The 26584-nt window shown below is 49.9% G+C and overlaps 4 protein-coding genes and 3 non-coding genes across 12 annotated transcripts in view; 6 read left to right on the top strand and 1 right to left on the bottom strand.

Annotated features, from left to right (window-relative positions):
- RNF220 (ring finger protein 220) overlaps nt 1–3649 on the top strand; it is a 244999-nt gene extending 241350 nt beyond the window's left edge. For all 4 annotated transcript variants that reach the window (XM_064147710.1, XM_064147713.1, XM_064147712.1 and 1 more), the window contains one exon: nt 516–3649. In XM_064147710.1, the coding sequence (XP_064003780.1) occupies nt 516–587 (72 nt within the window). In that variant the 3' untranslated portion in view covers nt 588–3649. The remainder of the gene's footprint in view (nt 1–515) is intronic.
- RPS8 (ribosomal protein S8) overlaps nt 1–26584 on the top strand; it is a 157865-nt gene that overhangs the window by 102144 nt on the left and 29137 nt on the right. The window lies entirely within an intron of this gene.
- Nucleotides 9485–13240, bottom strand: TMEM53 (transmembrane protein 53). Of its 3 annotated transcripts, none has more exons than XM_064147708.1 (3): nt 13220–13240; nt 12331–12431; nt 9485–10540 (listed from the first exon to the last, which is right to left on the bottom strand). In XM_064147708.1, exon 3 carries the CDS (start codon nt 10502–10504, stop codon nt 9878–9880), a length of 627 nt encoding a protein of 208 aa, XP_064003778.1. In that variant the 5' UTR covers nt 10505–10540; nt 12331–12431; nt 13220–13240; the 3' UTR covers nt 9485–9877. The 3 variants fall into 3 exon arrangements, with proteins under 3 accessions (XP_064003778.1, XP_064003776.1, XP_064003777.1); XM_064147706.1 differs by lacking the exon at nt 13220–13240 and adding an exon at nt 13069–13185; XM_064147707.1 differs by lacking the exon at nt 13220–13240 and adding an exon at nt 13025–13044.
- On the top strand, nt 13309–19008 carry ARMH1 (armadillo like helical domain containing 1). The gene is given in 6 exon segments (XM_064147717.1): nt 13309–13442; nt 14302–14405; nt 16617–16846; nt 17196–17254; nt 17718–17881; nt 18690–19008. Coding segments are annotated over 4 exon segments (591 nt in total). The 5' UTR covers nt 13309–13442; nt 14302–14405; nt 16617–16624; the 3' UTR covers nt 18836–19008.
- On the top strand, nt 19452–19557 carry LOC135177931 (U5 spliceosomal RNA). Its single transcript, XR_010303252.1, has one exon. It is a non-coding gene; the product is annotated as a U5 spliceosomal RNA (small nuclear RNA).
- On the top strand, nt 22171–22285 carry LOC135177950 (U5 spliceosomal RNA). The gene has a single exon (XR_010303271.1). It is a non-coding gene; the product is annotated as a U5 spliceosomal RNA (small nuclear RNA).
- On the top strand, nt 24659–24773 carry LOC135177930 (U5 spliceosomal RNA). The gene has a single exon (XR_010303251.1). It is a non-coding gene; the product is annotated as a U5 spliceosomal RNA (small nuclear RNA).

Raw genomic sequence — 26584 nt, 5'->3', positions numbered from 1 at the left:
GAATGGTCCAGCCCCACTATGCATCAGTTCAGTCATCCCAGCTGAAAACTGCACTAAATTCCAGCTGGGTTGGTTTTCTGCTTCTTCAGTGACCAGGTTCACTGGGCTGCAGATGAGCCAGAGAAGCAGAAGGGAACAGATCTGCCTGGTAGCCAGTGGTGACAACACAGCAGGACACTGGGAGCTTAGGCCAGTCCATCTGCTGAGACTCTTCTCCCTAGAGGTGCTGAGTTTGGTGACATGCCTTGGCTCTGGGTATCACTGTCCTGCACAGCTCCTGCCTGCCCAGCTGCTTCGTGCCAAGGAGTGGAGCGGGACAAGGGACTTGCAGAGGAGGCCAGAAAGGTGTTGAGGCTCCTCCTTCTCACAGTTTGTCGGTGCTGTGGGGATGTCCTGACCCTGCCTGGAGGGGAAGGGAGGTGGTCTTGTTGCCCCAACTCCTCAGCCAGGGGCAGGATCATGTAAGTTGTTCTCCTTCACTCTCTCACACTGTGTTTCTCCTCTGCTGGTCTCAGGGTGCCAAGAAGCTCTGTCCCCAGTGTAACACCATCACATCTCCCGGAGACCTTCGGCGCATCTACTTATGAAGGACCCAGCGGGAGGGCGGGATGCAGCTACTCGGCTCAGCTCATCACACCAAGGGGGAGAAGAACGACAGCAACAACAACAAAAAAAAAAAAAGACGTTTTAAAAATGTAAAGGAAAAACAAACCAGAGACTGCAGACATGGACTCGAGGATACAGGAGCAGCAGGGAGCCTCAACTCCTAGATCCCGCCTGTTGAGACCTCCTTCAGCATCTGCAGCGGGCAAAACCAAACCCTTTGTTGTGAAGCCCCCCTTTTTTAAACCCAGTATTCCCCATCCACCCATTCCCTGGAGCTGGCTTTGAATCGTGGATGGCTCACAAGCCCTCCTTTGGACTGCGTTGTTGACCACTCTGCCCCCAGGACACTGGGGAAGGGACCCTTGACAGAAAGATGTTAAATAACCTGTAACTTGTGTTCTTCGTTCAGTTGGAGTTTTGTTTTGCTTTTGTTCTTATTTGTTTTGGTTTGGTTTTTGGTTTGGCTCTGTTTTGGTTTTTTGTGGTGTTCTAGTGATTAAAAAAAAAAAAAAAGATTTAAAGAGAAGGAAAAAAAAAAAGAGAGAGAGAGAAAAAAACCCCACACCCAGGCAGAAATGAAGCACATGTAATATAGATTATATATGTTTACAATGTTGTGTATAAATGGGATAGACTCAAACATTACATACTAATAAGTTTCCCTTTTTTTTTTTCTTCTTCTTTTTATTTTCTTTATTTTTGGTTTGTTTGGTTGGTTTTGGGTTGGTTGTTTTTTTTTTTAAAGAAGAAAAAAAAAAAAAGAAAATGAGCAGAGAACATTAAACCCATATTTTTCTTGGTTCAGCAAAGTTTTGGCATTAAAGTCATTAGTTTAAAAAAAGTATATATATACATATATATAATATAAATGGTTTAATGTTCTGTGGTGTATATTTCCTCATTCGGATATGAAGTTAACAGCTTTTAGTAATGGCTGTAGCATTGCCCATAACTTACAGAACTTATGGGGAGTAGAGGAGGTGGATTTTTGTCATTAGTTGTAGCTAATGGGGCTATTTATAATAGAATCATTATCCCCGGAAAGACACGGCTTTTAGCTCCCTGCCGGGGGGGATCTGGCTCAGCCCCCTTTGCCTTTCCCAGCTGAGGAAGGGCCAAACAGAGCAGAGCTGGAGGGAGACAGCCTGCCAGAGGGCTGCCCCCTCCGCGGCCAGCAGTGCCTGCTCAAGGATGTGACTGATCCCCTCTTGCCTCCTCCAGGGCTGTAGCCCCTGCCTGGCCCTTCTGTTCTCCCCTGTGGACAGCGTTTGCTGACTAGAGGATGCCAGAGCTGCTCCCAGTGCCTGCTGCTGGTAGCCACAGGGAAGCAAGGGTCAAAGGGAGAGATGCCAGGGGGTGGATTGCCTTTCCTGGTGACTTTGTCCAAAGCCAGTTCCCTCACAGTGCTGGCTGCAGCAGGCCCTGGTGCTGGCCAGCCAAGATGCCCAAGCCCTGCCTCATGCCATCTTTTCCCAGCTCCCACTTTTCTGGGGCCTGTGTTTTGCAAAAGAGGTTTCGGCACTGGGACAGAGAGTCAAGCCAGCCCTGTTTCAGCCCCACAGCCACCCTCAGGGCTTGCCCAGTGGTTACAGTGAGCAGAAGTGATTCCAACTGGAGCCAGAGGTTCCCCACAGCCCCAGCTTCTTCCACGCAGTCCCTCATGCTTGTCCCTGTCTCCTGTATCCTCAGCTTTAACCAAAGCTTCCATCTGGCCTGGTTATTTGTTGATTTTTCTTTTATTTTCAGGACCCAAGAAACAGACACTGATCGTTTCCCAAGGAGAATGTGTGTGCCTGTGTGCTGACTTCTCCCAGCCCTGCCCCAGGCAGTCACAGGATGCCAGCTCCCAGATGACAGAATAGAGGGAGAGAGAGAAGCTCATCTTCCCCACTCCTGTGGGGAGGTGAGGATCTTGCCAAGCAAGTCCCACCTGGCAGCACAACATAGCTGGAGCATTCTAGGACAGTATGGAAAGGGTGGTGAATGAGGGGTTTGGAGGTGGAACCCCAGTACTTCTGGGGCATTTCCAGAGAGTGAAGGACTGGGGAGGCAGGATGGGTGCTTTGGGGGTTTGGTGCTGTTGTGCAGAGTACAGCTGCTCTCCTCAGCATCTCCCAAGTGATTTCAGAAGGATCCTGCTGCACCTGGGAAAAAAAAAAAGCCACCAAACCAGATTGAGTGATCTGTATTTTATAAACATCCTAGCAAAACATGCCAGTTCTTGAGAGTTCCAATTCTCTAAGCTCATAGCAGTGTGGTGATCCCTGAGACCAGAGAGCTGCAGCCTCCTCCGCTCAGGAGCTCATCTCTCCTGATGGGGTCCTGCCTCCCAGGGGAGGCTGCAATCAGGAGAAGGGGCTGCAGCAATGGGTGTCACTGCTAGGTAACCCTCCAACCAGCAGCACTTGGCTAGAGGAAGAGCAACTACACTGAATTTGGGTCTGCGTTTGTCAAGGGAGAAAAATTGAGGCTGGGCTGTGAGTGCCACCCAGCTGGGGCTCAGAGATGGATTTAAAGGTGGTGCAGTGGGTAGGTTTGAGAGGCATCCAGGAAGAGAGAGAGAGGGCAGGTCACCCCACCCTTCCTTGGAAATAGGTCCCAGGTGGGAGCCAGGCTTTCTGGCAGGTGTTGTGGACCAGCTGTGAATTCTATGTACGTATGTGTAAAACCATATGTAACTAGTCACTGGTTCTTTGTTTTGGGGGTTATTTTCTGGTTTGGTTGTTTTAATTGTAAATCCATCCCCTGTTTTCAAGGGTGGGGGCTGCAGGGGGAAGGCTGGGGAGAGAGGCATCCTGCTTTGTAACAGGTATCCACCACTTCCCTTCTTCTGGAATGAGTTTAAATGATTTTAAAAGGAAAAAAAAAAAAAAAGAAGTATGAACTATTGGAGTTAACCTATCTTTGCCCAAAGAATCCCAGTTGCACAAAGCGATATTCCGGTGTGTCGATGATTGTGTGTCGGTGTATATTATACAAAGAGGTACTTGTCACTCCCGTTTGTAAACTACATTTGACATTAATTAAACAAGTATAAATCTTCTTGGGCGCCTTCCACCTTTCTGTGTTTCCCCTTGCAGGTGAGAAGCAGTGGAGAAGACGCTTCCCCGCGCAGGCCACAGCCCCTGATCACGTCCCAGAGCCGAGCCCTGGCCCTGTTGGGATGCAGGGACAGATGCGCAGAGGTGCTGGGGTGAGACCCCCGCCAGCCCCCACAGGAGGTGTGGCAGGCGTCCACCCCCGTGCAATGATGCATCTCTGCTTCAGTGCGACCGGGGTCCCCCAACTGCAGAGCTAGGAGGGCAGGGCAAAGGGCACGCCTCAGGGGACGCCCCTGTAATGAAGTCTCGTCGGCTGCATTAGCTGGGGGCAGGAGGCGCCCAGCCCCAACAGATCCATACCGCCTGCATTAGGGGCCAGCAGCGCAGTGTAGGGTTACCCCTGACCACAGGGACGGGGGAGCCGCGGGGAGGCAGGGCAGAGGTTGGGCTCCTCGGGGCTGGCGCCGACGCTTTCGGTTTACAAACATTCTGCCGACGGGTCGATGGGAGCATCTCCAAACCTCTCCCCACAGCCGTGTCCCCTGGGAATGGGATGCTGGGGTGGGGGCAGCGGGGATGTCAGGGGCCTCTTTCCAGCTGCGGTGGCAGGGATGGGGAAAAGGGGTGGGTTCGGAAGGCTCTCCGGCCTGCCCGAGGCCGGGGCGGGGGGCAGGAGCCGCCCCTGCTGCCCTCGCTGCCGCCGCTCCTGCCCTCGCTGCCGCCTCCTCCCCCGGCGAGGCCCCGCGGCAGGCTGCTGATGTTTTATTTAAGGTCTCTCTGGGAAGCGGAGGGCCGTGATGTATCGGATGTATTGAGAAAATGCTAATGTGTAATAGCGTGTGTCAGGGGCCTCGTCCATCACCCCCCGCCGCCTTCTGGGGGATCCATATCTAATTAACAGTAATGAATGAGGGAGCCCACCTAATGACAGCCCGCCAGTTTGTTATGGAAATTAGGCAATCCCATTAGGCAAAACACTTAATTAAACAAACTGCTCCGAGTGGAGGCCGGAGCAGGATGGGCACAGGCCCTTTGGGGGACGGGGTGGGGGGGGGGCCTAGTAGCCAGCCCCCACACGTCAGGTGTGGGGCACAAAGGCCCCACAGAGCTGGGTAGCCATGCTCAGGCCCAGCAGGAGAAGGCTGAGGGAGGCCAGGAGGGACCCACCAGGGGAGTTTCTGGCTGTCGAGGGAGCAGGGAAGGAGCAGCAGGGTGAGTCGCAGCCCCCTCGTCTCTCCAGCATGTCGATGGGCACAGAGGCAGCAGAGGGCAAACACAGATTTCCAATCAAACCTGTGTACTTGGCTCCTGCTCTATTGACACTGAAGCAAGAAGGGCTCAAGGTTAATTCCTTATCAATACCCTATTGTCAGGTCATTCATCACCCGAGGAGGGCAGGGGCTGCCCAAGCTTGCCCTGCCCCAGCTCTCCCCGTAGGTTTAGGAGGGTAGCCAAAGGATGCCACCCACCCCAGCCCTGGTCAGGCAGTCCAGGGGTGCTAGGGCAGGCTTGCAGCTATGTGAGATGTGGAGGCAAGGGCTCAAGTTCAAAGGGAAGGGATGACTGATGCTGGGCAGGCAGACCAAGCAGCAGCTGGGTGAGGCCATGCCTCCTTTGCCCATGACCCACGTTGGATGCAGGAGCTGTGCAAAGAGTGTACAGCAGGCTGTGTTGGATGGTCCAGGTAGTGGCTGTAGCCCCCATTTATACTATCATGTTTGCTAACTGCCCCCCCTAGCCTTTAGCCCTGTGTGCTGGCTGCCCTGTCAGCCTTCCCAGAGAATAGCACTAAACAGCTCCCTCCCCAGGGCTGGGAGCTACAAGGAATCCAAGGCTGCTTCACAGGCACAATTTGTGGGATTTCCAGGAGCTGGGCCATGGTCTGTTTACCACCAATAGTGCATAGATTTACTTAAACAATAGATAGCCCTATCTAGGTGATGGAGAGGGAAGCGGTGCAACCTGGTTTGCAGACACAGGAAGGGCAATAAAGATGTTCCTGCTGTTAGACTTTCAGTTTTAATGTTCAATTAAAGCTGAGAAACGCTTCTAGCACGACTCGCAGGGGCTGGCAGCTGTAGGGCATGATGCTGTTCCATATTAACTCACAAATGTACTTCTTGCCATTGGAGTTTGCTCTTGTTGGTCTTTTTCCGTGCCTTGAGAGGGGACTTTCTGCAGGTGCTCACAATCAGGGCTGAACTACAATGCTGAGGTCTTCAACATCTGCTGCGCTTGCCTCCTAATCCAGGAATTTCGCCACGCAGGAAAGAGGGACCCTGCTGCCACCTCGTGGAATGCTGCTCCCTCCCAGTCCCGAGCATCCCGCGGTCGGGAAGGCTGTAAGAGCTGCCTGCTCCACAGTGATGGAGACTTGCCTCACACCTCCCTCTTCTCTCTCCAGGAAGAAGCACCTGGAGTTGCTTCTATCCATCTCAGACTGTCCACTCTTTTCCAACACTGACAGAGCTCTGCCAACGACTTCCCAAGAGGTACAAAGACAGACACAGGATTTACTTCCACAACACTGCAAGGTGCTCTCCCACTCCAAAAGGGGCTGGATCATGCCGCCGCTCTACCCAGATCCCTGCCACAGCCTCTCCCAACACCATGGGGCACCCTGGCTGCACGACGACCCTCTAGCCCAGTCACACCACCACCCCTGGCTACTAACTAAGCAGCTTTTCTTCAAAACCTCCCTGTAACATCATCACTGCAGCCATCTCCCTCACAGGAAACATTCACAAGTGACTTTTGTTGATGAGGAAAGGTTAATTTGCACTCTTGCAAAATGAAGCTACCTGGGAAACGCACAATGGCAACGGCAGACTCCTGAGCATCCTCCTCCCCCACCACTGCTGGTGCTTTGCTCACGCTACTCCACTGTCTGCACACACAGGCTGGAGAACAAGCTAAGAGCTCTTCAGGCAGAGATTGCAGGTGCCACATCCCACTCCCCACACGCTGAACAAGCCCGGAAACAGTGCATTTTTTCTCCCAAAAAGTGGATACACAGCATCCTGAGTTCATCTCAAAGATTTATCTGCAACTGTCAAGATAGCGCAGCCTTTGGCTTTCAGTGTCCAGGGTGAAGCTCTTTAGGACACAGACTGCACCAAATGGGACTCAGGGTTTGAGGCTTCACTTTTCAAAAAAGAGGGGAAAAAATGTAGTAATGCTTGGATCAGTTCTTAGCCATGTGCCTTCAGGCTGCAAGTTATGAACCTTCTGTTTCAATTAACAAGCAACAGAAACAGAGGGCAGAAGGGGGCTGAGCATACACGCTGCACAGGAAAGAAGAGGGCAGTATATCACACAATGCACTTAACACACTGCTCATAATTGTAATTAAAAACTTGCTGGGACACAGTAAACAAAACCCACCCAGAAGATCGGTGCTGATGATTTCCTGTATAAAACAGTGGCTTGCTCAAGATCCCCTCTGTTCTTAGAGATGTGCATACACAAATTAGCTCTGAATTTCAAATCGGTTTTGCAGCAGTGGAAATGCCTGTGAGCAGGTTCCTACTTGTGTAGCACAGGGCAGCTCAGACTGGGGATCTCCAGCAGGTAGCAATCACACCCTGCTCAGTGCCCTGGAAAGAGAGAAAGTGGAGCAGAGCTGGACTGAGCTGAGGGAGCAGTGACCCTTGGTGGGCAGATGAATGTTAATAGAAGATGGAGCTGACAGGTGAGAGGATCTTCTCAGAAGGATCTTGACCATCTCATCAGACAGAGGGTTTAGGTCCTGCTCCTGCCAGCCACACACAACAGCCAAACTCCTTAAACAGAAGTTCTGTGCCCATGGCAATAAACAGGAACAGCAGATTCCCAGCAGCAGCACAACTGTATTAATCCAGAGGTGTATATTATGGAGTGTTTAACTGTTCTGTAAATACTGAACCCATAGAAACCAGCATGAGGGCAAGTGCTAGTTAAGTAACTTTTATCACCTCTGCTCCCTGAGAGTTTTTGCAGTACTACAGACTGGATGCTCAAGACACCTGGCTGAGCTCTCCAGGTAGGCAGTAAAACAGGTCACAGCTCAGGAGTCATCTCATTGACACCACAAACCAGGGCCTTACTTTTTAGAAAGCTGGGAGCTCTCTGATGGGCTTTCTGGGGATAGGGAACCATGCTTGGATTTTACAGATCCAAACCTCAGGAACAAGAATTTCCTCACGAAGAGCAGCAGGCTGACAGTTGTCTTACCGCTGGGTAGCCCCCACAGTCATCTTCACAGTAGAAGCTGAAACTAGGATCACATCTACAGAAGAACTTCTTTACAGTGAGGGTGGTGAAAGACTGGAACAGGTTGCCCAAGGAGGTTGTGTATGCTCCTTCCCTGGAGGTGTTCAAGGCTAGGTTAGATGAGGCCTTGAGTGACCTGTTCTAGAGGAAGGTGTCCCTGCCTATGGTGGGGGGGTTGGAACTAGATGATCTTTGAGGTCTCTTCCAACCTAAAGCATTCTATGATTCTGTAAGACTGGACTCCAACCAACAAGGGCTCCTGAGCCTGCAGGCAGCTTTTGCTTTAAAGTAACTGAAGACAGACCAGGCCATCAGCTCTTTCTAAGTTTAATTCTCACCTATCCTATACACCCAGTTCACACTTTAAAATTGTGCCCAACGTGGGATTACTCTTTGCTTTAAACCAGCACTGCAACACTGGCCTGCTAAAAACAGTTGTGCTGGCCACTGACCATACCTCACCCCGTGCTTCCCCTTCTGTGAGGCACCCACCAGGCTCTCGTTTTAAACTTCAAAATTACTCCAGTGCCTCCCTAGAGACCTCTCTCTGTGTGCTTCAATTCAGAACAGCAAGTGCTCTGTAACTGTGGATGACAGCACGCCAAGGGTGGGCAAGACAAGCACAGCAGTCTACAGGAAGCAGACATCTGTAGAAATCCTCATGGATTTTTATCCTCTTACCTTTTGAGGGCAGCCCCTTGACCAAACAGGGCCATATCACAGCCCTCCAGAGCCTGGTCCCAATAGTCTCTGGGAATTTAAAGTTGGCTAATCCTGACCATCGCATTATTAGCTTGCAATGCTGTGACACGACTAATACGTATTAGCAGGCTCTCCTCAGTCTTTATCCCCACTTCTCTGTCACAAAAACAACAAAACCCAAATCCAAGCATGACTGAAGTGCAGTGCAATGAGCTACTTTTTCATTAGGTGGAAGGAATTAATTTCTCCTATTACTAGTGCATGCTGCATGGACAGCAAAGACTGATCATCTGAGAAGAACATTATGTGGGAAATGTTGAATTTCATGGTCATTTGTGGGCTGAAAATGACATAAGAAATACCCAGTATAAATCATAGCTCCAAAGAGACACCATCATTTTTCTCTGCAGTTCCACCTTTCTGTTTCTGAGGTCTCTCGGGTGACAGCTGTGCCAATTTCCCTGCATTTCCAGATGCACAATACAGGCTGTTCAAAGACACACAGTAACAAATGAGCAGTTCTCCAAGAAAGCATAACTGCTTGGGAGAACACACAAAAGACTGGAAGGAAGAGAAACAAAAGTAAAGAGACATTTTACAAGGTTAACTTAAACCTATTGGTTGAAGAACACAAAAGTTACCACAAATATTTCAGCCTTCACCAAATATCAGAGCTTTGACTGCTCTGCCCTAGCTGTTTAACAGAACCAGAGGACATAGTACTCTGCATACACCTTTTCCAGGCCTTACACTTGCTTTCTGGACCTGATCCCCAGCAAGGACTATAATGAGAGCTGGATGCACCAAAATAAAAGTCCTACAGAGCTGCTTCTGTTTGCTCACTGCAAGATAAAAGAAACAACAGAGACAAAAGAAACAACAAAGAGATGAAAGAGCTGTATTGTGAAGTCTGTACAAGGCAACAGAACATGCACATTGGACATCAAAGACAACAAGACAACAAGAAAAGCAGAGAACAATAGGAGACAGGAAGAAACAAATAAGACTCTGTGAAATTCTGATCTGTAACACATCAACTTCAATCATGCTAGGATTTCACTTTCAGTACTTTAAATTAATCCATATCTACTTTCTGTTATAAGCCTGGAGGCTTTCAATCTTTTAGACGGTGGGGGGGGGAATAAAATACGAAAACCCAAAAACCAACAGCTGAGAAGTCTCTACTTTCCTCCCTTCAAAGCCACAAAGGCAAAGGAGGTGACATTTCCCGTCTGAGCTGAGCGAAGCAGAGGCAAACACTGGAGGTCATTATACTACTAACGAGGTGAGGCCCTGACACAGTCAGACAGGAAAGTCACACAGAGGTTGCTGTAATAGGTGGGATACGCCCGCATGTGGCCGACGTGAGCTGAATCCGAGAAGTCTACAGCTTTCACAGAGACACCAAGCTGCTGCCTGGCATCAGCCATCTGCTTCACTTCACTGGCCTTGATGATGGCATCAGCTTGGGAATAGAGATAAAGCTCAGGCCTCCACGAGGGTGCTTTCAGCAGAGCATCATAATGGCTCTCATGGAAGAAGCGGGTCAGTGGGTACAGCAGGATCCGCAGCACAACAGCTGTAGTAGCAAAAGCAAATAAGAGGAAATACTTGAGCAGCACGTTCTTGGATACCAAGACAGTTGCCAAGGCACGAAGGCCTCCTCTCAAATTTCTTCTGCCAGGTGCACTATCAAAAATGGTTCCTGCTACTCTGAGGTTCTTGAATGGCTTGTGAGTGTGGAGCGCCTCAACAACATAACGGTACAGCATGGCACCACCATTGCTAAAAACATGGAAAAGAACCGGTCTGTTTTCAACACTGTAGTCAAAGAGCAGCTCCAGGAGTCGCCTGGCTGGGGTCTGGAGGGATCTCATGCCAAAGGTCTCAGAGAAGAATATCATCCTCCATGGAGCCGTGTAGCGGATGACAGTGCACCCCTAAGAAAGAGACCCACACACAAATTTAGACTGTACAGTAAAGTACAAGGAGTAGGATCAGTACAAAAGAACATGAAAATTTGGGACAGCTTTCCAAAAGAAACCAAAGGACCAGAAGAAAGCCTTTAGTGTCAGTAGCAAGGCACCAATATGAATAGGATGATAGCAATCATAACAGCACATGGTATCAAGAAAAGGTTTCTGCAGTGGCAAAGGTCTGTATTTGATATAATACATGAGATCCTCTCAAATCCTGTGCTAACTGGCACAGCCCCTGGAGACACTTCCCCCCAGGCTATGGTGGCTGTTAGTCTTCAAGCAGAAGACAAAATCATCTCCTCAATCATAAACCTTAAGTCATTTTGGTAAGAAGGGCCTGCTTTGGCACATATCTGGTTCATGGAGTTGAAATAAACAGAAAAAGGAGGAGCTTCCTCCTGTCCCTGGTCAGTACTTGTCTGCAGCTGCCTCCAAGACTGACATGATTTTCATAAGCCTTTCTGAAGTGTTCCAGCTGTGAGCACTGGTTCAAAAGATTCAGAATACAGTTCTTTTGTTTCCACCCTTACAGTTAAAGCCTTACACTTAGGTGTAGATTGGGAAACAAGGTCTTGAAGACATTTCTACATAGAGCAAATGGAACTACATTTACAACACTTTAGATCTTTTCTATCACCTAAACTCACTGAATTACACCCTGACAAGCACAACACAAAGGCACCAAGACAGCCATCCTGTCCAAAGCTCCCTAAACAGTGAACAAGGAAGAAAAGGATATCAGGTTCCTAAAACAAAGTCTGTTTTGCCATTGTTGCAGCCACTACCTCATTAGAGAGCTAAGAAAGCCTTTCTCATTCCAAACACCTTTCTGGGAAAAAAGTATTATCAAAGAAGTTGGCATGTTGCCACATAACATGCTCCTTGTCTATTCAGCAACACAACAGTCAATTAACAACTAATTCTTCACTACAACAAGGCAATTCATGACTCTTGCTCCAGATTACATATTAACAATAAATGTCTTAAAGTACAAACTTTGCACCTATAGTGGAAGCAAGGTCCTTGTAAGCTGACAATAAAAAATCTCATGTTTCACCAGGTCCCCATACCATACACTGGGGTCATTCCAGTAAAATGTAGTGTTAGGAAAGAAAATATCCTATCTTGGGGAACTAACCATCACACAGATCTCTCTAGTTCAAGCAGAAGGAGTTTCTTCCTAGTGAGCAAGCACAATTGTTATGGGATTCCTGTGTGAAATTAGCTAGGAGAAAATTCCTGTACAAAATTAGACAGGATAAAATTAGTTAAAATCACAACATTTAGCTGGATCATCTCCACAGGAAGGAAAAGCCAAAGGAATGACAGACATCGATACGTTCTGCCAGTCCTCAGCCCAGCCTTGCCAAGTTTGTGCTGTGGCCTGTTAGCAAGCAGTAAACACATCATCTTTCCTCGCATGTTTACCTGTTTGGAAAGCTAACAAGTCCATGTCATTTCTGAATAACATCACTACTTGAACAGCTTTAAAATACTCCAGTGACTCACAAAAGTTTATTCAAGGAAGTATTTTTGTTTTGGCTACAACTGCAAAGATGACATCAGCAGCTTTTAGATAACGTTGCCTGGGCTCCAAAGGACAAGGACCTTTCAGTGACAAGAGAACAGGCTCTCACAAGGATTCTTCAGACTTAGAGAGGCTTTAAAACTATTTTACCAACATGTAGAAAAGAGGCAGTTTCTCAGAGAGCTGCATGACAGTGTCAGGAAAATACATATAAGCTGCTCACCTTCTGACTGTAGATTGCACTATATTTGGCCAGGTATTTGTCCTGGCAGCCTGCCCAGCCTAGAAGGATCACCACAGGCTGACCATCCGTAGGCTCTCTCTCTGAAACAAATCAAAGACAATTGTCCTTCAGTCTACCAGAATCAGAACTTGCAGCAACTTACCAGGTTAATACAGTTTAAAGTAATGGTGAAACCGGTATTAGTTTAAAAGCTCAGTCAGCAATGAACGCTGCCTCGTCCTGCTTTCAGTATGCAGGTGTGCTCAAAAGGACAGCAGTTTCAATCTCTGCTGCTTCCCAAAGTTCTCCACTGACACAAAGCACAGCAATCGCAATGGGGGACAGAGACACCCTCCTCACACCTCCTAGGACCTGGGAAGGCATCACCGATTGCTGCCAGCTTCCAGCTGGGAAGGAGAGACATCCTCTGCCCTCTGCTCTGCCCTCTGCAGACATCCTCTGCCCTCTGCTCTGCCCTCCAGCAACAACCTGACACAAGTGTTCTCATGGTTCACTGCTCCCACACCCTGACGGGTCTCCGAGGCTGGGTCACCCCTCAGGTGCCCCCAGGTCCAGTTCCTTCCGCTCCATCCTCAGAAACACCCCAGGTGCAGCTTCTCACTCTCCACCTTCAGGAGCCCCCCCGGTCCAGCTCGTCTCCATCCACCCTCAGGAATCCCCCAGGCCATCCCACTCCTTCCATCCTGAGTGCCTTCCTGGACCGCTCCGTCCGCGCACCGCGAGCCTCTCCCGGCGCCAGCTCCACCACCGCCGCCTCCAGCCCGCGGGCCCCCATCGCCGCTGCCTATCGCCGCTGCCCGCCGCCGCACACCGCACACGCCACCGGCGCTTCCGTCCTCCCCACCGGAACCTCCGCCTCCTTTCTCACCTGCAGCCAATGGCAGAAGGACCCATTCGGCCTCCGCCTCCGTCCCCGCCCTCCCCCGCCGCCCGCTTCCTTAGCAACGCGCCCTTAGCGCCGGGGCAGGGCCGGGCGCCCGCCCGCCGGCGGAGAGACGGGCCCACCCACGGGGCAGGGCAGAGCGAACCCTGGCCGCCATTGGCTCACCTCTGGTGCCAGTTATCGGGAGGGCCAGCCGCCCCTGGGGAAGGTGAGAGGGAGCGAGGGGCAGAGGCGGGCGCTGCGGCTGGGGCGGCCGTAGGGCCGGGCCGGGGCGAAATGAAGTGCGGTGAAGTGAAGTGAAGTGCAGTGAAGTGAAGTGAATCGTAGCTGCTGGACCGAGGGGGGCTGGGAGACAGGATGGCGTGTTGAACCGGAGCTGGGCGTTTGAGTCAGGAGGGTAAACACGGGGGATGGAGCCAGGCGCTGGGTAAGGCCTGGGGTGTGTTTGGAGTGTTGGGGAACCCAGGACATGCTGTTGGATTGGCTCATGCCCAGTAGGGCGGTTGAACCTAGAGTGGGTAATTTTGCCCCCTTGAGGGGCAAAATTGCAGGAATGGGAGCAGGAACAGGCTCAGTGCTAGGTTTGGAGTTTTGGCCACGCTTAACAGTGGAGCTGGAAGGCAGGATATGTAGGTGAGAGAGGGACAAATGAGTCTGTGGGTTGACAGGGGCTGAGTATAAGCTGTTGGGGTACACAGAGGGACATAAACTGTGTGTGAGGAGGTTTGTGGATGACTTGGAAGTATGTCAGGAGAAGGTGAAACCTACTGAAACAGAAGCTTTAGGTTTTGCTTGAGGCTGGGCACAACCTTGATGTTGCAAGATACAAAGGTAATGACAAATCACCACTGCTTGTCCTTCCATGAGTCCAAGGCTATCAGTTCCTGGCACCTCACATGGACTGAGGCTGACACAGCACCAGTCTGCCTTTTGATCTCAGTCTGATGATTTAGCTGAACTCTGATTGTAAAGAACTGCTGAATTGCCAGAGCCAGTTCCTAAATCACTTGTGTTATTCTTGGCAGGAATAAAACACTGCCCTGACCCAGCTTTGTTTTGATTATTAGATGCAATAGACAGAGGCAGCAGGCCAGCACTGTGGAGAGCAGAATTTGAAGCCAACAAATAGGAGTTATATGCTGATGCTAGCACTGACAAACAACTCAGGCAAGTCGTTTAACTTCCCTGTATCTGTGTGTTCCTGTATATAAGCTGGTCACGGTAAAAATATTCATGTACATTTTCAGGAAAGCTTGCAGTGTCGACTTAAACACTGCTCTGTCAGCAGATGCTGTTACTACAGCAGGCAGGGACAGACACCACTGTATCCTCTGAAGCCTCATGTGATCATTGTTTGATTTTTTTTTTCATTGATTCATAGGCAAGTCCTTTGTATCACTAAAATCTTCATGTCTAGAAGCTGTTGTTGGTATTTCTGAATAGTAGGGGGGTTACTGCAGCTTCATAATAAATATAGGGCAGTGTTACACTATGAGCATCTTAAACATAAATATGGAAGCATTAATTTAGAATCAATTTTGGGATGTTTCAGACTGTAAAGTTCTGTTAACTAGATCTCTGTTGAGGACACGGGAGCACTTTATGGGACTGTAAATTTCATGCAAAGAGTCTCTGTGAAATACAGATTCCCCCACACAGTAGCTGTTCTCTTGATATCAATCATATGTCTTGCACGTAATGTTTCACAAATATTCTGTAAATCACAGGAAAATGCTTGCAATAATGTGAAATATGACTTTCACTTGACTGTTTCACCAGAGGCCCCTAACAGGCCATTCTGCTGTCAGCACTAACATTTGTTATGGCTAATAACATTTTCAATCACAACTATTTGGGGAAAATCGATTTATTTTAAACCTGCTTCCCCTCAGAGGAGATCCTGAAAATGCCCTGCCAAGGACATAGGCTTCTTGCAGAGCATGGACCATTAACTCCCAATTTAAATTTCCTCTCATCTTAATTCTCAAACATTGTTTCTTAGACAGTTTTTTGAACACTTTGTTTATTTGGTTTCTGGCACTGACGTGCACATTCATCTCTTGGTCATTGTTTTCAATCTGCTTCATATAATAGCAATAGAAAGTTCCTTTTGAGCAGGTACCTTGGGGATGTTCTGTAACCAATTTGGAATTTTGGTCCAGATTCTAGGATAAAAGGCTTAAGAACTTTGTAGATAAGAAATTGGTGATCTTGGCAACTTCTATTACATTCACTGAAACTTCTTACTCTGAAACCTGAAGTTTTTATGTAATTTAAACTTTTTTTCCTCTTAATTCCCCTTTAAATAAAACATAATATGATGCTTTTTGTAGGTAGTAAGTCCGACAACTGTTATTAGACATGGTGTGAACTCTTTTGTTATCCTCAGGCATGTTGATATAGCTAGATGGAGGACAGTGCACCTGTGTTAATGTAGCAGTGTGTGACCTTGTCCCTCTTTCAATGTATATACACAGATACTGATGTCTAATTGTGAGGCTTCTTGATGTTGGTCGATGTCTTAAAGCCAAACATTCATGTCAGTGCAATTCTCACCCACAAGAATGAGCAGAGAGCTTAATCCTCTGGCATTTCATTCCCTCTTCACATTTTTCAAGATGTAATAGGGGATATCACACTGAGCCAATAGTGTGCCAGAGGAATTTAGCAAAATAAGGATTGCACACACCTGTGTGAAGGGATGGAAAGAAACACAGACATGGCATCTTTCTGGAGCTTCTGTCTTTTTGCCTATAGTTATTACCACTTCAGGTTCTCAGATTATTTTAAAACATGTTGAAGAAACTAGATAGGAAAAAAAAAAGCCAGGAAATGTCAGTCATGCCAAAGAGTCCCAAGGCACTCTCCTATTGCCAAGGCCAGGCCCAGTTCATCATATGAGCAAGGGCTTGCTGCGCAAACAGGCATTTACCACCCCCTTGACCTTGTCACTCCCCATAAATACATACCTATTTGTGCTCTCATTTCACCCTATTTATTCTCTGGCAGGTCAGATATGAGATGCAGTGTTCATATCATGAGGCCAGTGAGAAACCACGGCTGGGCTAATGGGTAAAATCAAAATGACTTTATTAACAGAGCAGAGAGCTCCTGTGGTGCAGCCACCTGCCATGGAAAATAATCTCAAGTCTACTGCAGATTCATTGTGCAGCCTCAGTCATACCAGAACTCTTCTTTTGCATCTGTTTTCCTATCTATGAAATTACTATAAAGGAATATTATATTAAATTCATGACTAGTAAGTGCTTTAATATTATTTGCCAGAGATTTTAAATATGATTCTGGTAGTAATTCCTTAATTCAAACTTTTTCTTATATGAAAATCCCTTTTTTATCTTCTTTCTCACTTTTCTCTAGGCAGAAGAGATCATGACAGAGCAGGAAGCCATCAGGAAGCTCGTGATTTTCTTGCAGGAATGGGATAGTGCCCACCAAGTTGCTTGAAGACACATCCTGGACAACTTCATAGAAAGCAGTGATGGCAAGGCAGGAGCAAAGCTGGAGTCCTCCCAGGGTACCAGCTTGTTTCTGTCTCATCTAACAGCATAGCTCAGAATGACATATCTGTTTCCTTGGACAGCTGCAGGTGGTGTGTGCTAACGGGATGGAAAGAAGGGGAATGTTCTCTACTGAAATTCTGTTGAAAGGACAAGTTTCTGTATGGAGAGATCCATATCCAGCAATGGATTAAAAAAGCAACTGGTTATCTAAAGACAGAACTGAAGGGGAAAACATGTAACCTGTCTCTCAGGAACCTGGAATTAATGTTTTATCTCATACTGGGATGAGCATACTGCCTCTGCCTGCCTGTAAGGGGAATGTCCATGCTCTCCTGAAGAAAAAGTACCCAGTTCAGGCCTCCACATTGTCAAAGGAAGGCTGGGAGACAACACTATGGTCTGTAAATATCTCCTTAGTCTTGTCAAACAGCTCCATGTAGAGTACATGCCTTAACAAGCTATTCAAGTCCATCGGTATCTTCTCGTCTGCTGCAAATGGGTGAGTATGTAATGTCTTTGTGTGAGAGAAGGCAAATGGATGAGCAGATGGGAAAAAAATAAGCCCTTGTCTGTCTTTTGGGAGGGCTGTGCAAGCATTTCAGGCAAGGTAGGCCTCTGTAAGGCCTCAAAACCAAATCCACTGCCTATGCATGTCTCCAGAGCCATTGGAGTGCTGGCAGGATGTGTGGTGAGAGCCTGAGTGCAGAGATGGTGCTTTCTGTGCCTATGGCTTGATATCTAAAATGAGAAAACGGGAACTGATGACCTGCTGGCTGCAAAGCACAGTACAGGTGGGCATCTGCCTCTGCACTGAGGCTGAGCCTCTATGTGTTCACTGCCCAGGCACAAGGCACCCACTGCAGTGAGCCAGGAATTGATGGTTCCCAGAGGCACAGCATGGTGACATAAGATGGGCTCAGAGGCAGGTGACACTTCTGGCCTTGTTCTCCCTGTCCTCGCAGGCACAGATACCATACTGAATTTTTGGAGATTGGAGGTATCATGCTTCTGGAAATACTGGGACTGAACCACCTGAAAGCAGAGGACAAAAGAGAGTCTGTAAAGCTGCTGCAGCTCAGTACTGATGCTGGCAGGAAGCATAAGGAGCTCATTTGTGAAAGCTACGGTGGCATGTGCATCTGTGGCTTTTGCTAGTTCAGGCAAGGATGTTCTTCCTGACCTCTGGCCCCCGGTGCTACTTGCTGCATTGAGCTGCTCCCTTCCCTCCACCTGCTGGATGGCAGAACGCTGCAGCTACCCCGGCTGAAAGGAGTTCACAGTCCTCAGTACTGTTGAGCAGTTGCGTTTCAGCCCCCTTCTGAGTTTTTAATGAGCTCACTTTCTTTACAGTCATTCCTTTTGATGTGATGTTGCTGTCCTGCTGACTGCAACTGCTCCAGTTAAACCACAAAACAGTTTTCATTCTTACCTGCAGCACTGACCTACTGCAAACTTTCCCAGCCTTCCTCTGTTGGGGTGGAAGGCGTTTGGAGCTTGTGTCTTTTTAGAAAGACCACTTGAGTCTTTTTCTTTTTTCCTCTTGGGCAGTGGAAGTCAAACCTCATTAGTTGTTCTGTACTTCAGATGATATTGTCAGAGTTTATGGGGTGATACCTGCTTTCCTCCAACAGAGATGAAGCAGCAGAATCCTTAGCAGCAGTGTTGACATCACAGTGGCAGGCTTTCTGCTTGTGTAAATGTCCACAGAAGTGCCTTCACCACCTACTCCATCTGAGAATTCTGCCAACTGTTTTCCCAGTTGGTGGGGTGGCTTCTGACTAGCACAAAAAAAAAAAAAAAAAAAAGTGGCTTCTGCTCTTCAAGACAGATTTTGAGTGGGCTGTAGTGCTGGGTTTACTCCAGGTTGAAACAGATGAGATGAGTGACCCCCAACTCACCCAGGCACACAACTTGGCATCTCTTTCTGTGCACAGAAATGCAATCTCTCATCAAGTTCCCGGTCGTTTCGAAGTCAACAGAGGAACAAGAAGATGTGAAGGTTCTACTGGACCCCCTGAGCTGCAGGAACCCCAAGTACCAGAACCAAGTCTACAAAGGTGTCATTGCAGCACTACTGTAAAGCTGGCCCTGCAGACACTGAGGGTCATGCAGGTGAGCAGCAGGCCATGTTGGGGGACACTAAAGAGCACTGACACTAAAAGACTGATCCTTCCTGCTCTGGCAGGATCTGTGCTGGTCTCTGCGTTATTGGAAGCTGCACTATGCTAAGAAAAAGACAACTTTTAGTGTGAAGACTGTCCCTGACATTCCACCCTTGTGCTCCCTGTGGTGTGAGAAGCACCCTCTGTCCTAGTGGAGCATGCTGGGCTCAGCTCACCTGGAGTTCCAGTACGAAGGTAGGATTCACTTAATTATCCTGGGGGGTGGTCGAGGTTTTAGGGAAGCCTCTGGCTGTGATCAGTTGGATGGCTCTTGGTGGGCCGGGCCGTGGGCCGTTCATTAGCATGTGATCATTAACATTCATCTCATTTACATAATTAGCGCTGCACCGTGAAGCAGCCCCCGGTAATGATGTTCGCCGCTCCCGCGGGGCCGTTGACCCGCGTGTACCGCCAGGGAAACGGGGCCGAGGCAGACAAAGGCGGCAAGGAGCGGGCGGGCGGTGGAGTGAGGGTCGCCATGTGCTATGGAGCGACAGCCCGGGGTCGGTCTTTTTGCGGGCGGACGCTAGTGGTATACTTTGGTTTCTCTTCAAAGCGTATAAATCTTTCGCCTTTTACTAAAGATTTCCGTGGAGAGAAACAACAGAAGGCCTTCTTTGCCTCAGTTTTCAACAGTAAGGAGAGAGGAGGAGGAGGCAAATGGCCTCTTAAACTGGGGGATGGGGTCGGGGAGCAGTGTGTTCCCCTGGAAATTCATGAGGAATTAGTTCAGGACCTGCTGAGCCATCTGGACACCCACAAGTCCATGGGACCAGATGGGATCCATCCCAGGGTGCTGAGAGAGCTGGCAGCTGAGCTGGCCAAGCCACTCTCCATCATTTTCCAGCAGTCCTGGCTCACCGGAGAGGTCCCAGGAGACTGGAAAATGGCCAACGTGGTCCCCATCCACAAAAAGGGTCGGATGGAGGAACCTGGGAACTACAGACCCGTCAGCCTGACCTCAGTGCCAGGGAAACTGATGGAGCAGGTTCTCTTGGGGCCAATAACTGCGCACCTGAGGGATGGCAAAGATCTCAGGTCCAGCCAGCATGGGTTTAGGAAGGGCAGATCCTGCCTTTCTAACCTGATCTCCTTCTATGATCAGGTGACCCGCTTGGTGGATGTGGGGAGGCCTGTGGATGTGGTCTATCTGGACTTCAGCAAGGCCTTTGACACTGTCCCCCACAGCAAACTGCTGGCTAAGCTGTCAACCCGCGGCTTGGATGGTAACACTCTGTGCTGGGTTAGGAACTGGCTGGAGGGCCGGACCCAGAGAGTGGTGGTGAATGGTGCCACATCCAGCTGGCGGCCAGTCACTAGTGGTGTCCCTCAGGGATCAGTGCTGGGCCCCATCCTCTTTAACATCTTCATAGATGATCTGGATGAGGGCATCGAGTCAGTCATCAGCAAGTTTGCAGATGACACTAAGCTGGGGGCAGATGTGACTGAGCTGGAGGGCAGAAGGGCTCTGCAGCGGGACCTTGACCGCCTGCACAGATGGGCAGAGGCCAATGGGATGGGGTTCAATAGCTCAAAGTGCAGGGTGCTGCACTTTGGCCACAACAACCCCATGCAGAGATACAGGCTGGGGTCGGAGTGGCTGGAGAGCAGCCAGACAGAGAGGGATCTGGGGGTACTGATTGATACCCGCCTGAACATGAGCCAGCAGTGTGCCCAGGTGGCCAAGAGAGCCAGTGGCATCCTGGCTTGTATCAGGAGTGGTGTGGTCAGCAGGAGCAGGGAGGTCATTCTGCCCCTGTACTCTGCACTGGTCAGACCACACCTCGAGTACTGCGTTCAGTTCTGGGCCCCCCAGTTTAGGAAGGACACTGAGATGCTTGAGCGTGTCCAGAGAAGGGCGACGAGGCTGGTGAGAGGCCTTGAGCACAAGCCCTACGAGGAGAGGCTTAGGGAGCTGGGGTTGTTTAGCCTGGAGAAGAGGAGGCTCAGGGGTGACCTTATTGCTGTCTACAACTACCTGAGGGGTGGTTGTGGCCAGGAGGAGGTTGCTCTCTTCTCTCAGGTGGCCAGCTCCAGAACAAGAGGACACAGCCTCAGGCTGCGCCAGGGGAAATTTCGGCTCGAGGTGAGGAGAAAGTTCTTCACTGAGAGAGTCATTAGGCACTGGAATGGGCTGCCTGGGGAGGTGGTGGAGTCGTCGTCCCTGGGGCAGTTCAAGGCAAGGTTGGATGTGGCACTTGGTGCCATGGTCTAGCCTTGGGCACTGTGGTAAAGGGTTGGACTTGATGATCTGTGAGGTCTCTTCCAACCTTGGTGATACTGTGATACTGTGATACTGTAATCATTAATTTTTTGAGGCTCCACGTAGGTGGGGCTACCATTTTTCCTGGTCAAAAGCAGAGTGAGGAGGGCAGTGGGTATCAAAGCTGCCCTTAGTACTAGCTGGTGAGATACGGGCGACTCCTAACGGTGCGGACTGAGGGAGTATGTGAGTGCTTTCCAGGCCTCCGAAGGGTTGTGTTGCAGCGTCAGCCGGCGCTGCTGGCCCCGCCTCGGGCTGTTCCACACCGCCGCTACGCCCGCTGGGGAGGGCCACCTCAGTCTCGCCCGGTGGGCGGTCGGGCGGGGTTCGAGTAACCCTTCGAGTCTGGATGGTGCAGTTGGATGCAGGCTCCGGCACTGGGCTGCGGACTTGACCCGGGCGCGGCCAAACCGCCGCCTGAGCGCTGTCCCCAACACTTAAGCCCTACCGGAGCGGCTGGTCTGGGCTCCTGCCTGAGCCCAGTCGTTAGAACGCCGAGGCTTAGTATCGTGCGCGGAGCTGGCCGCTTTCTCCCCTTCTGCCATGCCTGATCGGCGGCGATGAATGAGGCGTAGGGGGGTACGATGCTCCTCCTCCGAGACGATCTTTAGCCGTTGCGCAATCGGCCCCCAAGCACGATCCAGCCCCCGACTCGACCCAACCCAGACACGGCGGCGGAGTCTTCCCCTGCTTTCGCCGCCCCTCCAGGCCCAAGCCCACGCTGCCTTCCTCTGCCATCATTAGCATGCCCCGCCTCAGCACGGCTGTGGTTAGCATACACCCAGGGTGCAGTGCGGGGCAGCGCCGGGCCGGGCCCGCTGGGCAAAGCCGCCCCGAGCCAGCGAGACCGGCAGGCTGAAGCCGATCCAAGTGTCGGTAGCTGCAGTGAGCCTGCGTCAGACCAAGGGGGACGACAGCGGTCGGAGGAGCTCGCCGTATCCTTTGAGGCGACAGATGGGCGTGGGTACGTTGCGCTAGAAGGGAAAAGTCATACTCTGGTTTCTCTTCAGATCGCATAAATCTTTCGCCTTTTACTAAAGATTTCCGTGGAGAGGAACAAGTACGAGTGTCGATAAATTTTTTGAGGCTTCACTTCGGTGAAGCTATCCTTTGCCTTGTGAAAAACAGATCGGTAAATTAGTAGCTGGAGCGTTGCAGGTGTGCGTGAAAGGACCTCCCGTGCAGAGCGGGTACACGTTCTCAAAACTTCCCTTGTGTTACATGTAAGTTCTGCGTCACCAACTTACCCATTCGATTTACAGCTTCTTAACCTTCAACTGAAACAACAGTATCTACAGAATAGTGCATAGTCTGACAGTAGTGGTCTTAGAGGCAAGGGGCTTCTCATCCAGTGTTGTTTGTGTTAAGGGTCTAATGATATGTTAATGAGCAAAATTTACTCATTGCGAACATAAGTTACACAGTTTCTTCTGTTGACAAGACGTTCTTGTTTCTTCAGGTCTCAGTGTCATAGAATCATAGAATGCATTGGGTTGGAAGAGACCCATGAAAGGTCATCTTGTCCAATCCCCCTTCAATGAGCAGGCGGTGGCTTTAACTAGCTCAGAGCCCCATCAAGTTTAAGTTTGAATGTCTTCAGAGATGGAGCCTCCACCACATCTCTGGGCAACCCATTCTAGTATTTTTCTACCGTCATTGTGAAGAAATTCCTCCTCATATCTAACCTAAATCTACCTTGCTCTGTTTTACAGCCATTGCCTAAATCTACCTTGCTCTGTTTTACAGCCATTGCTCCTCATCCTATTTATAATCATTGCCTTCTAAACAGGCCCTCCCCAGTCTTCCTGTTGGTCCCCTTCAGATACCAAAATGCTGCTATCAGGTCTCCCTGGAGCTTTATTTTCTTCACATTGAACAACCACAACTCTTCATTTAAACTTTTTTTCACTGTGAGTGTGACAGGAACAGGCTGCCCAGGGGAGTTGTGGAGTCTCCCTCGCTGGAGATTTTCAGAACCCACCTGGACACGTTCATGTGTGATCTGGTACAGCAGATCCTGCTCTGGCAGAGGGGTCGAACGGGATGAGTTTCCAAGATCCCTTCCAGACCCTGACACTCTATGAGCTCTCATAGCCTGTCATGGAATCATAGAAGCAACCCGGTTGGAAAAGACCTCCAAGATCATTCAGTCCAACCTATCACCCAGCCCTAACCAATCAACTACACCATGGCACTAAGTGCCTCATCCAGTATTTTTTTTAACACCTCCAGGGACAGCAACTCCACCAGCTCCCTGGTCAGACCATTCCAATGGCAAATCACTCTCTCTGTGAAGAACTTCCCCGTAGCATCCAGCCTCCCCTAGCACAGCTTGAGACAGTGTCCCCTTGTTCTGTTGCTGTCTGCCTGGCAGAAGAGACCAACCCCAGCTGGCTACAGCCTCCCTTCAGGTAGTTGTAGACAGCAATGAGGTCACCCCTGAGCCTCCTCTTCTCCAGACTGCGCACCCCCAGCTCCTTCAGCCTCTTCTCATAGGGTTTGTGTTCCAGGCCTCTCACCAGCTTTGTTGCTCTTCTCTGGACACCTTCCAGCACCTCAAGATCTCTCTTGAATTGAGGACTCCAGAACTGGACACAGGATTCAAGGTGTGGCCTGACAAGTGTTGAGTACAGGGGAAGAATAACCTCCCTTGTCCTACTGGCCACACTGTTCCTGATCCAGGCCAGGATGCCATTGGCTCTCTTAGCCACCCAGGCACACTGCTGGCTCATGTTCAGCCTACTATCTACCAGTGTCCCCAGGTCCCTTTCTTCCTGGCTGCCCTCCAGCCACTCTATCCCCAGCCTGCTTAGCAGCAGTGCTCCATTTTTGCAGCCCTTCTCTGGACCGTCTCCAGCAGGTCCAGAGGTGCCTTCCTACCATCTCTTGAGGTTTTGGATTTTTTTTTTTCACTTTGATGAGAACTTCCAGCACAGGCTAGGCATCGTCAATCTGGGGGGCTACCCTTCAAGAGTATAGTTGTTAGCAAGGCGTGCACGGTCTGTTCAGAGTAACCAGCTTTACACCATAAAGCCCCATCAGTGGTTCTCCTTAGAAGAACAATGCATTTAACTTTAAACCTAGGCATTTACTCCAACAGTTTCCGTCGGGTAACAGCGGGAACAGCGAACCTGCGCAGCCGCGGGAGCTGTTCCCGGGCCAGCAGCGCCCCCCGCACTCCCGGCCGCGCCCCTGCGGCCACAGGCGGCCCGCACCGTCGCCTCATTAGCATATGTATTAGAAGCATGCGGCTGTTTTGCATACCCAGGGTGCATCGCGGCTACCCCGCTGCGCTCGACGAGGTCCTCCACCGGGGATCGTCTCCGTCCCACTCCGAATTCAACGACCTGTGAGTCTCCAATGGAGACGGCCAGACCGGGGACCGCGGGGTCGGCAGCAGGGGGATGGGCTACATTTGTCGCCCTGACCTGCGGGGCTTGCGGCGGACGGGCGGTGCGCCGGGGCGGAGGTTTGGGATATACTCTGGTTTCTCTTCAGATCGTATAAATCTTTCGCCTTTTACTAAAGATTTCCGTGGAGAGGAACAAGTACGAGTGTCGATGAATTTTTTGAGGCTTCACTTCGGTGAAGCTATCTTTCCGCTGGTGAAAAATAGAGCTAAGTGCGCTGATAGCTGCCCTTGTGCGTCTGGTGACCAGGGATGTAGCTGCCCTGACCTCCATGGACTCTCCCAATATGCGAAGTCCCGAGCTGACTGCGTCTTCTCTCTTCTCCAGCTATCGAGCTGCTGAAGGCCATCCTGGCCCAATGTCCAGCCAGCTCTGCTGAAGGCAACCCAGGCAGAAAGTGTTTACCTTCTGCCAAGAGACCACTCAAGGTCTGTGAGCTGGCCGTGGTGTCCGCGCACACAGCAGCCCATGTGTTTATTCCAAGGTCACTCACCTCTTTCTGCAGGGCATTGCCATGGCCATGACTCTAAGGGGAGGAGACGCAGAGGACCCTCGCTGGTGTGCAGGCCTGCAGAGACCCGCAGAGGGCTGCTCGGTGAAGAACAGTCCCAGCCCTGGCTGTTTCCCCGCCCCCACTTAGCAGAGCAGGCCACAGGGACGTGTGGGCGTTACACACACAGGTCCTTGCAGAATACTAGATATCTGTGGCCACAAGGCTTCCCTAAGGCTGTGTCCTGAAAAAAAAACGGTATCCTCTTTCGTACCAACAGTGTAACATCACCTCTCCTCCCTTCTAACAACTTAGAAGCGTTTCAAAGCGTTGTTCTCACTTTTCTCATGCAGAGCCAGCTGCACTTTGCATGGGAACCTGTGCTGATGTACATTCAGCAAGCAGCTACTGCAAAAGCTATTGGGTAAGAATCTGGAGTAAATTGTACAGGACCATGAAAGCGATTTTAGAGAAGTGGCTTCCTTTGGGTAGTGAATGGCTGGGACATGTTCGACCCAGAGAGCATTCACCTCCGCCACTGTTCTCTGGTGGAGCACCCCAAAGCTGCTAAGACACCTGTACCGAGCTATTCAGAGATGAAATGTGGTTAGGAATGGGGCAGTCACTGCCTGCAAGCTTAGCAGTGCTCAGACCCACCCTGCTGCTGCTACCGGAGCTACCTGTTTATAGGTAGAAGCAGAATCCCATCTGCTCTGTCCCTGTGTGCTGTTACAGTGTCCCTTTCATGGCCAGGCCTGGAAGCAATGCAGGTGTCCTGCCACTGTACAGGGCTAAAGGGTGCTGTATTGCTTAAGGCCACGGTGTTCTTTGCATAGATAGGAGCCACAGCAAACAGTTAAATATGCCTGCTTAACATTAGCCACCCAAAGGTGCCTATAACTTACTGTGGAATTCTTCAGGAAATTCTGTCATTTACATTAAAATTCGTTCATTCAGTAGGAATTTCCTGCATTGTCCACAAGATAGTGCTATCAGAACACCTTTCACGCAAAAGCAGACGACAGAAAGCCTTTGATGGGCATGGCTACAGATTGGAGTGTCTTTCAGGGACATAGAACTAATGTTGGTGATGTTTGGGGCTTTTTATGGTTGCACAAGAAGCTTGCTAATTTGAATACACACCGGGAAGCCCTTCCTAAACATCAAACAATTCGTTCACAGCAAGCCCATATGTTAAGTAATTGCTAATCCATGCACAGTCAAACATTTCTGGTTTATTTTGAGGCTTGCCCCTCTGTTAGTGCCACTATGGCAGGGTAGGAGCACATCATTTTCACTTGGAGCTTTGGGCATTGCAGCATATTAGCTAAGGGAGTCATAAGTGGCCAAAGAGCTGATCCAGGTGAAAATGGTATATGGCCTGATAGTTGCTGTGGGAAACCTGGATCATGTGGTGAGACAGAAATATGTCAGCATGTCTCTGGAGGTGACCAGGGTGGTACATGGCAGCAGAACGGCTCCCTACACCAGGATTTTTTCTAAG

The sequence above is a fragment of the Pogoniulus pusillus genome, chromosome 8, assembly GCF_015220805.1.
Source record: "Pogoniulus pusillus isolate bPogPus1 chromosome 8, bPogPus1.pri, whole genome shotgun sequence".
NCBI classification, from domain to species: Eukaryota; Metazoa; Chordata; class Aves; order Piciformes; family Lybiidae; genus Pogoniulus; species Pogoniulus pusillus.
Note: the sequence above shows the minus strand (reverse complement) of the source record. Positions and strands in the feature narration are given on the sequence as shown.

Excerpts from the sequence above, each read along its gene's own strand:
- TMEM53 (XM_064147706.1), bottom strand. The coding sequence starts at position 13,126 with ATGGGGGCCCGCGGGCTGGAGGCGGCGGTGGTGGAGCTGGCGCCGGGA. Across the intron at positions 12,432-13,068 it reads GGCGCCGGGAGAGGCTCGCG|AGAGAGAGCCTACGGATGGT; the intron begins GTGCGCGGACGG and ends GATTTGTTTCAG. Across the intron at positions 10,541-12,330 it reads GTGCAATCTACAGTCAGAAG|GGGTGCACTGTCATCCGCTA; the intron begins GTGAGCAGCTTA and ends TCTCTTTCTTAG.